The sequence below is a fragment of the Clinocottus analis genome, unplaced genomic scaffold (genome assembly GCF_023055335.1).
Source record: "Clinocottus analis isolate CAN_PGR_092001 unplaced genomic scaffold, fCliAna1.0.p SCAF_17, whole genome shotgun sequence".
In the NCBI taxonomy this organism is placed as follows: Eukaryota; Metazoa; Chordata; class Actinopteri; order Perciformes; family Cottidae; genus Clinocottus; species Clinocottus analis.
The window spans coordinates 15,621,755-15,636,087 of NW_027175898.1; the positions used below are offsets into that span (position 1 = coordinate 15,621,755).

A 14,333-nucleotide genomic window follows, 5' to 3' on the forward strand; every position below is an offset into this window, starting at 1 on the left:
TGTTTACAGATGGATAGTTAATGGTGGCTAGTACATTAATTCGGCTGATGTTGTATTAAGCATGCACTGAATGTAACACGTGCCTGTTTTAAATGTAATTAAATTGAAGACATATCCGCAGTGGATGTCACACGAGGACGTCACTATCCTGATTAAATGTGTTCTTTTTAAATAGATACGGAACCAAATATGAGACGCTAACCGACTCCAGCTAAGAAAGATCGGTCTAACTGCCTAGTGGAATTTAAACGAAGCAGGAAGTTGTTGACAGGGAACCGTCTTGCTGTGAGCGGAGTGTGACCGTTACAGTGGTTTGTTGACTTTCTGCTAGCTCAGAACGAATTATCATAAGTCCTGTGAAGCGTTTTTTAATTAGTTGGCAACTTTCACGAGGTGCACGCACCTTTTAACACTGATAATTAAAACGCATTCAAACCCGGATGTTCGTTGCCAGGTCCGGTTATACAAGTTAGACTTCAAGGCTAACGATACTTTTCAAGGATGCAGGTTCAGAAGGTTGTCCTGAACTCACGACCAGGTAGAACACTTAGTATTATTTATTATTATTATATTCACTATTATTCATACATAAGATAACTTTATTCTCGTATTTCGTGCTGCACCATTACCGTGCACGTGGTACTTGCGTTTAATAAAACTACTTATTTTTGCTGACAGGTAATGCAGGGGCGCCAGTTCCGGAAAACTTCCGTCTCGAGCAGACGACTTTGGCACCTAACCTGAAAGATGGGGAGGTCCTTGTGCGGACGCTTTGCCTGTCAGTCGACCCTTACATGGTATTAATCCTCCAGTCTGTGGCAATAGTACAATCTGAATGAACCTCCATTTTTAGTTATTGCATCTGCTCATGCATAAATAGGTTCTAAGCTCGCTAAATGTTACAAAACAGAAACAAATACTCAAGCTTCTTCTTGTCTCTGCAATGAGACAACCACAGTTATATAATACGACGGTCCACTGGTTTCACTAGTGGTATGGAAAGAGTTGAGCATGAAACAATTTCTACCGGTCTCACTTGTCTTCCTGCTTTTTGCTCCTCAGCGATGCAGAATGAATGAAGACACCGGTGTTGATTACGTGACTCCATGGCAACTATCTGAGTGTGTGGACGGTGGAGGCGTCGGCGTGGTTGAGTCCAGCCTCTGCAGCACTTGCAGCGAGGGAGACGTGGTCACTTCCTTCAACTGGCCTTGGCAGACCAGCGCTGTCATGGAAGGAAGTGCCTTACGGAAGGTGTGGCATATTGCAGTGTGTCAACAACATTAGGATGTAGAGCATATTTCCATATTTGGAGAACGCTTTTTGAAATGCATGCATGAACGATACTTTCTGTTTGTTGCAGGTTGATCCGCAGATGGTTGACGGGCGTTTGTCCTACTTTTTGGGTGCAGTTGGCATCACGGGCCTCACTGCTCTGCTGGGCGTAAGGGAGAAGGGTAATGTGACCAAAGGGGCCAATCAGACCATGGTGGTGAGCGGCGCGGCCGGGGCCTGTGGATCCATAGCTGGACAGGTAACTACAGCACCTTTCAGCCTTTTAATGAAGTGTATTTATAGCTATCTGAGATACTGGCAAAATGCACAGAAACATATATGCATTTACATATGTTGTATCTTTCATGGGTTTATAATGTAAGAAAGATAAAGGCAAGATGGTTTGTGATAACTAGAACCGCTTTTTCTTTCCTTTTGAAAACCATACTCAAGGTGGCAGATCTAATCTGGCTGAACATAAACAGAGATTGGCTCACAAAGAAGATGATGTGAATCCTGATCGTATCGCTTCACCGTGCTTTCATTTTTCCAGATTGGCAGGCTAGATGGCTGCGTGAGAGTGGTTGGAATCTGCGGTACGGACGAGAAGTGCAGAGCTTTAGTGGATGAACTCGGCTTCTCCGCAGCCATCAACTACCGCCGAGAGGACGTCCCTGCAAGGCTCAAGGAGTGCTGCCCTGATGGGATAGATGTTTACTTTGACAACGTGGGAGGGGCCATCAGTGATAGCGTAATCGCACAGGTGCTGCTTGGGTTGTGTCTGTGTGTGCAGAACATGATGTAGCGGATGTTGTACTTGTACGTTGTGCAGAATCAGAAGCGGTGGCCGCGGCTTCTGAAGCGCTTCCTTGATCGTCACACACTTGAACGCCGTCGTCCCTCTTCTCACCTTCCAGATGAACAGCGACAGCCATGTGGTCCTGTGTGGGCAGATCTCGCAGTACAACAAGGATGTGCCGTATCCTCCGCCCCTGAGCGACGAGATAGAGGAAACGCTGCGAAGGAAGAACATCACGCGGGAGCGATTCACGGTGCTTAACTACATGAGCAAAGCCGAAGCTTCCCTCTGTGAACTCGGCCAGCTCGTTCAGTCAGGCCAAATCAATGTAAGGAGGATGATGATGATGCGTTGAGTATGTGGGTGTTCGTTGGCTAAATGGATACCTTTTCGCCCTCCGTCTCCTCGCATCATTTAATTCCATTTATGCTTTCACTCTGCAGGTGTTGGAAACCGTCGTTAATGGCATAGAAAATATGGGAGGTATGTAAGCTTTAATTATTCCATGTTTCTTTAATACATGTCTTTTTTGTTAACTGGGCAGGAGTTGAATCATTCTTTTTTTCCCTTGTTATTGCAGATGCATTTTGCTCCATGATGACAGGGGGAAACATTGGCAAGCAAATTATAAAGATATCCGAGTGAAAGAAAATCCACTGATCTCGCCAGGGGAAATTAACCTCCAGTTTCTATCAGTGCCATTACCACTAACTGAATAAACTCAAATGAGATATTGCATTAATTAGCTAGTACCAGTCGATTACAAATGTGAGCCGTGAATGAAAAAAGTCACACGATGTTCTTTGAAATTGTGTCCTTGTGACAAATAAATATAAAGAACGCTTTGAGGTTACATAAGTCTAGAATTGTAATACTTGTAGGCTTTTTGGAGATTGATACAGCAGTTTAATAATGTAGAGTACAAAATTGTAACACTACCTCATGATATTAACTGCCTTTCTAAATTGCAACAGTATGTCATGGTTTTTAAATCTTTCTGGTGGAGAAAATGATAATATTAATGCCACAATACGACATCAGCAGAGGTTGTATTTATTGTATGGAGCCCCATAAAGGACAGACAAAATAGTGAAATAATTTAAATGGAGTGTAAAATAAAGAGCTTATTTTCATTTGCGAAAATCAGTGGAATAATGAAAACATCTGTGGCTTGTTAGCTTTAAACCTCAAACAAGCTAACTCATAAGAGCACAGCTAATGTAATTCATGCAGATGCTGTGCTGAAGGTACATTAGCATTAGCTTCACTGTCTTAACACGTAGCAAAGTGCTGGCAAGCTAATAATAACAGTAGTGTTAGCTAGCTTTATTTGCTAGCTAACACTACTAGTGTTGTTAGCTTGTCAGCACTTTGCTACGTGTTAAGCAACTAGTGTTAGCTAAGACTACTAGTTGCTCGCTAACACTACTTTTACCTTTAAAACATGAGTCATCCTAAAGTAACGTTGCATTTATATTATCTTCACCACAATGGAAACAAGACTTTGAACTTTTGTGTAGATGTGATTTATTTACCTTTTAAACTGAATAAATATATCTTGAAGTAGCTTAGCTAGCTAACTGTGTGCACTAGCTTGCTGACTAAAGTGCTTGAGTTTATACAGAGCAGCAGAGTGCACACTATTAACATCACAGGTGGCTTAGTTTTAGGAATAAAACCACTTTATTGTGTCGTCTGTCATTGTGTAGATGTAACTTAATGTCTCCTTTTTCATACTGGTAAAATAAAGTTTTAAAAAAAGCATTAAGTCATTTTGTTTGCATGAGCCTTCAAGCTAAAGCTACAAAGACAACAAGAGCAAAGCTTCATCAGTACAGACGATAAACAAACTGTTCACGAAGAGCTTTAACTGGCAGGAAAGACTTAATGTTCCAGTTAAGCTGCAAACTAAATATGTCCCAAGATAAAAACAAAAATAAAGAAGGGTGCAGCTGAAATATAAAGCCTATATTTTCTTTTCACTCTCCATTTTCATTTTTAAACTTAGGTTGTTTTTTTTAACCTTTTTTTTGACAGCCTTGGGCTACATATATCCCTTTGTGACATTGTGTGACAATGACGTGAAGACAAACACAACATATATGATTTACTGTAATGAACATTTTATTCCACGGCACTATAAACCATTAATAAAATAATAATAAAAAGTGGTTGGCTCTATTTTCAGTTGTCACCAGAAAACACACACATGGCAGGTGTAAAATCATCACCGTTTCATCATTCATATACTGAAGTGTTTGAACATGGGAGGGGATGCAGAACAAGTCAATAAGTGAACACGAGTACATCACTTCTCCTCTCGGAGACACAGTGGTGGTGGATGTCCGGGTGTTTTTTTTCTCGTGAACAGTCAAATCAGTGTACAGTACAGAACAATCACAACCAGATTCACAGTTAAACAGAATTAGTGAGAATTTATAAACTATCAAAATCATCTCATCCAGATATGGTATTTTAGATATTGGTGCTTTTCTGCAAAAAAAACAAAAAACTGTTTCATGCATGATGTGGAGGATGGAAGTGAAATGCAACTCGATATCGCCTCCTTGTGGACAAATTACATAGTTCGTGAGAGGTACTGAGAATCCTTAGAGAATAAATCCTGCAGCAGCAGAAATCCATACATTTTTTTATACGTCATGATAGTGGAATTATACATTTGCAAAGAGGGAGTGGGAGGAAGTTGTTAAACCAAAGCTAGTAAGAGTACATAATTTAATTGTCTCATTGTCTAGCAGCTGTTCTAATATTAAACTGCGTGTCTTATCAAAAGCAGTGACCAATTATTCTGCACTCATGCTGGCTTTTGGGTTAAAACAACATCAACAACCAGGGAAAAAAAATTGTTGGAACATTCTATTAAAAGATAAATCTGATCGCGCCACTATTTTCTTTTCTTCTTTTTATAGATCAGTTTGTTCTAGTGGATTTCCAGCACCTGCAGACTAGAAAAGGATTGAAATTTAAAGTGCAACAGACACAGAGTACTTCTCTCACACCTTCACAAAAACATATTGGGAGGGTGGTAAAAAAAATACAGACACACATTGATTTCACACACAAAGGTGTCAAATTAACTTCCACCTTAAGGGATGCCCTTTACCAGTGCAGACATATAACATGAAAAGGGGAAAAAGCAACCACTCGATACAATCAGAAAGAATAAATTAAATAAGCATAGAACTGGTTCATCTCATTTCACCACATAACACATTCATTTTTTTTTTCGTCTTCTTTTTAGCCACCACACATCTGGAGTGTTTAACATGGATGTTTAGTTCACTGAGCTACGATGGGAGTATAAAAACATTGTCCTGAAATACTACCGGGACCAGCTTATTGTTCAAGTGCTCGCGTTCCTGAGAAACAAACAGCCGCTTCCTGCCACAAACAGCCGCTTCCTGTCGTCGCGTTTGAAGGAGCACAAAGCTTGTTGTGTTTTGGTGAAAACCGGCTTTAATGTTGTTTTTTTTCTCCGTATGACTATTCAACGCAAATATTTATGCAAATATACTTTTTTTTTTATGTGGCAGTTGTGTGCAATGGAATATTATTTAAAAACACTTTCAGTCATTGACTACTTACTAATTGGACACAGATCGACTAGTTTAAATTTGTATTTCCCTTCATTTTCCATTTTTTTAAAATCAAGATTTTTCCTTTAAAACCTTAAAATATAATTGTCTAGGTCACATAATCGGCGTCATCTTCCCCAAATGTACTATAACTACCACGCTCTGTCATGCCGTGGGGAGCTAGGGAAGCTTACAGTGTACAAAATGAGGTTTTTTTTCTCATCCACGCAACGCAGGTTGTGTGTCGGAAGTTAAACATGAAGCTGGGGGTTTTGGCACGTCCGGCCTTCATTCTTTCATTAGTGAATGAAAATGAGTTTCAGACGGAAGAATAAAAAAAAGGTGGTTTTCTTTCTTAGTCATCCTTTTGGCAGTGGTGAAGTGGCATCCGGCCAAGGCAACACTTCAAAAAAAAAGTGTCGAAGCTCAAGTAAATGAGCTTAGACCACATTAACTGTGGACTACTTCACGTAGCTCAAGGAGGCCATTTTCACCCTCCAGTGTATGCACGGCGTCGTTTCTTTGTTTTTTTTTTAACACATTTGCTATGAATATGGCCAGAAATGTGCTCGACGGTGTTGTACAATAACATGCATATTAAAGCAAACAATGCTATCTATAAACAGGATAGTGAGTGGTGTACTATGAAGTAACTATTTGAAGGAGGAGGGCTGCCGTCTTGGGAGAATGTAGGTTTTTTTTTTCCAGTTGGGAGGGGTGGATAGAGACAGCAGAATATATCTGTGAGTCAGTGAAATTTACTGTCAAGAGGAAGAGACGCTCTTGCCGTTGTCGCGAGCGGGCGGGAGGGCGGGGCCTGTCCAGGCGCGGTAGACCAACAGCAGGCCGAGCGCCAGAGCCCACGTGCGGACCGGAGACAGGAAGAAGGCCGTCGGGCCGTAGGTCTCCAGGAGGAAGTAGCAGGAGTGCGCCTGCCAAGTGAGCAGCAGCAGCATGAGGAGGTGCACCGCCAGAGTCCGCCAGCGGCGGCCCGGCCGCAGGAAGTGGGATCGGAGGGTGTTTCCGTGGCAGCGGTGGTGCAGGCTCCAGCAGAGGTAACAGGTGAGGGGCGTGTTGAAGAAGAGGAGCTGGAGGGAGGGGAAACGACTTAACGGTTAGGTGAGATTAGCGCTCGATTGACAAGGAGCCAAATACTGCAGCGACAGAATATGAGCGGGTAGATATAGACCGTGTTTATGAATGAAAGTGTATGTCTGTTTGGTTTGTGACCCCTTAAAAATAATGCCGATATTTACATGTGAACCCTCCTCAGGTTGGAGTGAACATGCTCAAACAAACAGGATTTTTTAAATGCTGAAGAGAAAAATGTAATTAAAAAATAAAAAATAGATAAAATAAAAATAAATAAATACATAAATAAATAAATGTATATAATAAATAAAAATTACTAAAATAATAAATGTATATATGTATAAAATAAACCAGATTTTTGATAACAAATACTTCCTTTCCCTTTTATACTTCTCTTGCGTTCCCCTTATTCTACTTTTAGGGTCCAGAACACGATGGGGTAACGCTCATTTAAAAGAGGAGTATGTATAATGTAATTTAGTGACATCTAGTGGTAAGGTTTAAAATTGCAACCAACTGAACACCCCTCTGCTCGCCCCTCATTTTTAAGTGTCAGAGAGGTAAAAACAGGTGAAAACGTTTGAAGCCCCTCTCTGGACACAGTGTTTGTCTCTTCTAGGCCACCGTAGAACCCATGAAAGGGACCCTCTCCCAAACTGAGACATAGATGTGCTGAATAAAATGGATTTTCTTACTTGAACGACTCCCACGACATAAGTGAGGCTGCCCTCCAGGAAGTGTCCATCCACGAACACCCCGAAGGCGAAGCAGGCGCCGCTGTGGCCGTCGATCAGCTCTCCTATGAACCACGGACCTGTCGGGAAGAGAGTTAAATCACACGGGAACAGACGCGAGATTTGAGTCTTGAATGCAGATATATTGTGTAGATTAGCTGGAACAACATTATTCTAAAAATAGAGGCATGTTCTGCCTGAAGCACCAGACAAAGAGACACCATCGACCCACCGAAGGCTGTGCACAGGTTAAAGAGCAGCAGAGAGTAGTAGAAGGAGTCCGCGGTGCTGAGCAGGTGCAGCGACAAACACACCTGAGAGATCAAACCTGGAGGCCAGAAACAACACGAAGACGCTTTAACGTGTGAACAATCATTATTTAAACAATTATGTATGCCAATATTTATCAAACATGCATGTTGACAAAATCAGAGTCTGCTGGTTAACTCTCTTAATACACACACACTTTAACTATTTCTATACACACACAGACACACACGTTAACTATTTCTATACACACACACACGTTAACTATTTCTATACACACACACACGTTAACTATTTCTATACACACACACACACGTTAACTATTTCTATACACACACATGAACCTTCTCCACACACACACACACACATGTTAACCTTTTCCACACACACACACGTTAACTCTTTCTATACACACACATGAACCTTCTCCACACACACACACACACACACACACACACACGCTAACCTTCTCCATACACACGTTAACCTTTTCCACACACAAACGCTAACTTTCTCCACACATACACACGTTAACTCTTTCAATACACACACATGAACCTTCTCCACACACACACACGTTAACTTTCTTCACACACACATGCTAACCTTCTCCACACACACACGTTAACTCTTTCAATACCCACACGTTAACCTTCTCCATACACACGTTAACCTTTTCCACACACACACGCTAACCTTCTCTACACACACTCTAACCTTCTCCACACACACACACACACACACACACACACACACATTCTTCATCCTATTTAAATTATTACTTGTACTTAATTATTTATGTATGAAATCTATTCATCCTCATTTCCTCTTGTTTCTCTCTTGTCTTGGCGTGAGCACCATTAGATGTTGTTTGTTCTTCCTGTGTGTTGTACACTGTACCTGAATATCATGTGTACCAACACACACCACTGGGAAATGTACACATGAATGCCGTAATATTGACACGCAATGTTATGTTGTTGAAAACTAAATAAAGAAGTGAGTTAGCCCGACTGTGGCCTTCGGATCATTGTCACTTCGGTGAGCGCTCACCTCTCCCAGAGGGAACCCGCAGGAACCTGAAGGTCAGCAGCGCCCCGACGTTCAGCAGCATCGCGACCACGAAGGCGGCCCGGGCCAGGACGTAGTGGTCCGTGAGGAGGATGAAGGACTGAGCGAAGCCGAAGCTCGGCGTGAGGTCTTCCTCCAGAGTGAAGTGCTGCTCTCGCACCGACGACCGGCCCGCCGAGTCCTGAAAGAGTTTGTAATGTAAGTGTGAGGAAGAGCGCATTAAAAGCGTCGGTGGGTGCGCAGACAGCAGATCCATCAACAGAGGCGTGATTAAACAAACCCAACAAATGTAATGAAGAGTCTCTGAACACTTTGCTACTGACCTCCACTTTAACTGTGATGGTGTGCAGCCCGGTGAGGTAGAGGGACGGATCCCACAGCAGCACGTAGAGAGGACCTCCGGCAGAGCGGCCGTTCCCCAGAGGCTCCCCGTCCACGCTCACCTGCACCACCGTGATCGGGGCCTCGGAGAAGGCCAGGATCCTGTCCAGAGAGAGAGAGAGAGGGAGAGAGAGAGAGGGAGAGAAAGAGAGGGAGAGACGCGGGAAATTTATGCTTTCGTCTCGAAAATGAGATAAAAAGCTTTTTATTGTTATTACGGCAAACATTTGCATCCAGACGTGCAGCAGGAACGCATGTTATTTTAATTGAAATAAGTGCACTAGTTTGTGATAAATGTACCCAAGAAATAACTAAATATAAAATAATCTAATATATATATATATAAACACACATATATATAAATACACATACATATATAAAATACTACTAGTAGCAATCAAACATACAAGTAAACTCAGAAACATAACCCGAGGCCAAAGTAACTGTGGTTTATTCAACAGTGATGTAATAATAATACGTATCAGGTGCAGGTGCTCTGTATACATAAGTGTTGCGGTATCACGTGCAGTCGATGTGTTTATGGTTCAACACACAGTCAACACACACACACACACCTTATGTGTGTGGACCTCCGGATGCGACCCAGCGGCTCCACCCCGGGGTGCAGGTACTGCGCGTCCTTGGGGTTGGTGATGAGCACCGCGGGCCACTGCTGGAACCTCAGGTCAGCGAAGCTCAGCAGGTCGTGGTCCAAGGCCAGGACCCTGTACCTGGAGACACACAGACACGGTCATGCTGCAGGTCTTTAAGGGCTTTGATACCACGTGAAGGCAGTTTAATAACCTTTTCACAGTATGAAAATGCAATGGAAAAGCAGGGACACCTTTTTTTTATTTTGTGAATTAAATGAAATACTATGTATGAAAAACTGAATTCAATGCTTTTTAAGACTTTTCAAGTTCTGCAGACGACTGAAAAGCTGTGTGTGTGTGTGTGTGTGTGTGTGTGTGTGTGTGTGTGTGTGTGTGTGTGTGTGTGTGTTCCATACCTGCGGTTGTCCATCCAGTCGCCCAGCTCCAGCTCCAGGGTGCCTTGAGGGTGTCGGCTGTGCAGGACGGGCATCAGGCCGCCCAGCGTGTGCAGGTGGCCGCACAGATACGCAACGGCCGATCTAAAACACACACAAGGAGGAGCTCCAAATGTCAGAGGCAGACTGTGATAACACACTCGAAAAATACTTTAAATGAAAAATGAATCTAAAATGTCTCATCTCTTGGATTTAAGTACATTAAATGTAACGAAAATTAAAAACCAAGCTGCCACTCAAAACACATGAAAAATGTGGTTTCCTCGTTCCAAGGAGTGTGCGATATAAATCTGGTTGTGCGTGTCAAAGAGCAACACAATTGACTGTAATCACACAACCTGTTTCTTTATAAACAAACAGGCTTCTAACGTTCATCATTCTCTTACCTCATCACGTCCCGAACTCCCGGAGACGGGGAGACGACGGTGGAGGTGGTGTAGTGGCCGAACCAGATCGACTGGTTGCTTTTCAGACTCTCGACTCTGAACGTGTCCAGCAAGTCCATCTGAGTCTGTATATAGAGTAAAGAAAAGTATGATAGGAAAGACCTGTCCACTCCATTCCTTTTCTACATCGTGTGAGCGCTTTAATTATTCATTTGAAGACACATCTAGAGCAATTTATCATTCAAAGTACGAGGATACTGCACGTTTTGTGATGTTATACATGTTAGTACACCCTTCTATGTGCGTACTTAAAAGCTTCTCTGCTGCTTTGTGGATTTTGACATAAATTCAGTGACAGTTTTCTGTTCGCGAGAAGGTGCTCGACAGCTGTACCTGGTTGAGAATACCGAAGAAGTTGTACGGCCTCTTGGGTCCCGGGGTCAGTGTGGCGTCCGCGCAGACGAAGGAGTAGTTGCCAAAAGGTGTTTCGTGAACGTAGTGGAAGGACCCTACTTTCTGATTAGCCGAGTATTTCCTGGAGAGGAAATTAAAGGTAAAAAAAAAGGCAACGTGAGCAAGAAGAAACATTGTTTTTGGAGGATGGAGCCAGCAGCTCCAATAGAGCGCGGAGACACTTCAATGCACAGACATAAATCAGGCTCGCATATAGGAGATAGATTTTTGTCTGGCTGGCAGAGGACGACACCACGACATTAAGAATATTAAGGAGGTAAAAGATCAATCGGCATTAAGGGAAGCGGCGACGGCACATAAAACACAATTTGTGTCGAGAAGAAAAGCGAGTCGGCCGTCTGTTCATGCGGATCCTGCTTCTATTTCAGTCCTCAGGAAGCTCACACGGCTTGGAATATTGTCAATAAATAGGTCTACGACTGCTCGTGTTTCAGAGGCATTGAAGTTACTATTTGCTCCCACTCCGACTTCACACTGTGTTCGCTGGAAGACACGCAGGTGTGGACGGGGACTGGGCGTAAAGTAAAGCAGGCAGTTCACTGCACTGTGTCGACCAATTCATACTGACCGGTAGTAATTGTTGACGCTGTCCAGAGACATGATATTGAAGGCATCTGTCGGAAGAAATAACAAAAAAATGAGTGAGATTGAGCAGAATACATCAACGACGAATGAGGTTACTGAACGTCTAATGAAGAAATTCCCAGTGGGACGATACACATTTATTCCAGGAATCAGATTTCCTCATGTTACAGGAAGACAAAGTCACAGTTAAACTGACATCAACAACTGCGATCAATGAGCGCGGAAAATCTCCAGACCCAATAACTAGCTCTCTTTTTCCCCTCTCGACAATTACAAAGTAAAGATATCGCCTTTCACATCTGATCTAATCGAAGAGCTCGCGATCCAATAACGAAGAGGAAGAGGAGGAGAGGGAGGGGGGGGGGTTAAGCGGCTACGGTTAATGGATTCTCCAGAAAATATGAATTGTTTTTAATCACCATGGTTTCCACGGATGTCGATCCACCTGGTGCGCTCCATCACGCGCGACCTCTTCAGGATGTTGTGGTAGGCCTGCCACTCCACCTCGTGCTGGAGGGAGCCCACCTTGCTCTCGGTTTTGGCATCCGTCAGATCCCCTGTGGAGTGGGAAAACAGTCATCTGAGAGAGAGAAGAAAAAAGCATGGCCCACATCCACAGTCTCATGACAGGACTCTGCAAGGGACTGTGGTTGAACATAGGGGGTTTTGGAGGAGGGGGGGCGGGGGGGGTGACAGGTGGACCGTACCTGTTGCGAGCACTAGATCGGGCTTGATCACTTCGATTGTGTCGGTGCAGAACTTTTCAAAATCTGGAATGCGTCTCGGGTCGTGAAAGCGGCTAATGTGAATGTCAGAGACCTTGAAGCAGACAAACACAATCAGGGATGGATAAATTAGATAAAATGGTCGTGAATCTGGCTTTTATACAGCCTTTTTAGGAATTAGAGTTGTAAAACAGAATGGTACTGAGTCTTACAGTGTTGCTGAAGCACCTTTATCTTTCTTTTTTTTACCTGACAATGACACACTTCTGGTGTCACTGACCCCTTTCTGTCAATCATTCACACAGAGTTCAGCTGGCTTTCCACAGCCAAAAAAGGTAATACAGGTAGGTATTTCTACATTTATGTAAAAAATGTAAGACAACAAAAAAAAGCATGATCATCACCATAAAGCCAGCCCACCTGTATAAACCAGAATATATTGCCCAACTCGCCGCCGGGGAATGGAGGAGACCTCCCTCTGGATTCGTCTCCATCACCGGCGGTCGGGTGCCGGACGCTGCGTTTCGGGTGCCACGCCGTGTCATAGCTGTCCAGCACCCAGGAGGTGATGCACGCCAGGGCCAGTCCGAGGAGAACCAGCGCCCCGAACAGCTTCAGCATCCTTCTTCCCCCCCCTGAAGCGACGAGAGAGGGGGGCTTAGCCGCCGCCGTCTGTCCCGCGCAGGAAGAAGAAACAGCTAGCTCACTGTAACTAACTGGTGGAATCCGCCACGGGCACGAATCACACGGACATTAACGACGGATGTCGTGAACCGTCTCAGACCGTTTCTGTCGCTGCCATCGCGGCCGCGGGAGATGCATTGAGGCGCGCGGGGAAGGGAGGGAGGGAGAGAGGGAGGGAGGGTTCACTCAGCTGCCCTTCTGAAGGCGGAGGAGGGAGCTCGGCAGGTTAGCTAGCAGCGAGCTAGCTACCAGCTACCGACACGGCATAACTGCCCGGTTGGATTGCGGGACGTCACCAGCGCGAGAGAGCGTGTGTGTATGGGGGAGAGGTCTCACTCTGACAGGGAAAATAGAGAGTTTGTGTGGCGGAAGAGCTCTCACTCTGACAGCAAAAAGATTGTGTTTGTGGGTGAGGAGCTCTCACTCTGACAGGACAAATAGCGTTTGTGTGGCGGAAGAGCTCTCAATCTGACAGCAAAAAGAGCGTTTGTGTTTGACTGTGCGTGTGATCGTGTGTGTGCGTGTGTGTGCGTGTGCGTGTGCGTGTGCGTGTGCGTGTGTGTGTGTGTGTGTGTGTGTGTGTGTGTGTGTGTGTGTGTGTGTGTGTAGCGGAAGAGCACTCTGACAGGAAAAAAAAAGTGTGTGTAGGGTGAAAGAGGGCTCACTCTTACAAGTTTTTCTCGGGACCAAATCGACGGCAAGACCGCTGCAGCTGTCATCGCCAAGAGTTTCGAGAATGACGAAACTCCTCCAACCAAATGGTTGTGAGAGTAAATATTTGGAAATAAATATGTATATTATTAATATTATTATAGTATATATAGTTAAAATTGACTGATAGATAGAAAATTAACCTTTAAAAAAATGTTTTTTTAATATCCCTGTGAAGACTACGCCATCAGTTACGTACGCCATCTTTAACTCAATGTCGCCACCCAGTGGTCTTTGTGAAAAGTGTATTTTTTTTCCTGTGGCCGCATTCCAAACAAAGTATAACGCTCTAAACAAAAATTTAAAAAAAGATTAAACAATCCAAAAATTTAAAAAAAAGCCTTTAAGGAAACACGTTGCTTCGTCTATTTAATATAACATTTGTCAAAATATGTAAAGCTGTAAAACAAAAAAAAAAACGATCTGTGACCGTGAACAGGGGGCGCGCGCATTGCATGCGAACGAGCTTTTTTTTTTTTTTTAAGTCCCCGGTGCGCGCTCCCGA

General features: G+C 43.7%; 2 protein-coding genes across 2 annotated transcripts; one reads left to right on the top strand and one right to left on the bottom strand.

Annotated features, from left to right (window-relative positions):
- The first annotated feature begins 278 nt into the window (after window positions 1-278).
- Window positions 279-2,816, top strand: ptgr2 (prostaglandin reductase 2). Its single transcript, XM_068580161.1, has 8 exons — window positions 279-538; window positions 679-797; window positions 1,063-1,254; window positions 1,364-1,534; window positions 1,829-2,038; window positions 2,193-2,402; window positions 2,518-2,557; window positions 2,655-2,816. Exons 1-8 carry the CDS (start codon window positions 502-504, stop codon window positions 2,717-2,719), a joined length of 1,044 nt encoding a protein of 347 aa, XP_068436262.1. The 5' UTR covers window positions 279-501; the 3' UTR covers window positions 2,720-2,816.
- A 1,370-nt stretch (window positions 2,817-4,186) lies between these two features.
- On the bottom strand, window positions 4,187-13,549 carry tmem62 (transmembrane protein 62). The gene is made up of 13 exons (XM_068580160.1): window positions 12,854-13,549; window positions 12,416-12,527; window positions 12,128-12,265; window positions 11,692-11,737; window positions 11,043-11,184; window positions 10,650-10,774; window positions 10,225-10,347; window positions 9,791-9,946; window positions 9,158-9,317; window positions 8,817-9,015; window positions 7,729-7,824; window positions 7,458-7,576; window positions 4,187-6,758 (listed from the first exon to the last, which is right to left on the bottom strand). The coding sequence occupies exons 1-13, from the start codon at window positions 13,052-13,054 to the stop codon at window positions 6,435-6,437; spliced, it is 1,941 nt and encodes a 646-aa protein (XP_068436261.1). The 5' UTR covers window positions 13,055-13,549; the 3' UTR covers window positions 4,187-6,434.
- Between the last annotated feature and the right edge of the window lie 784 nt (window positions 13,550-14,333).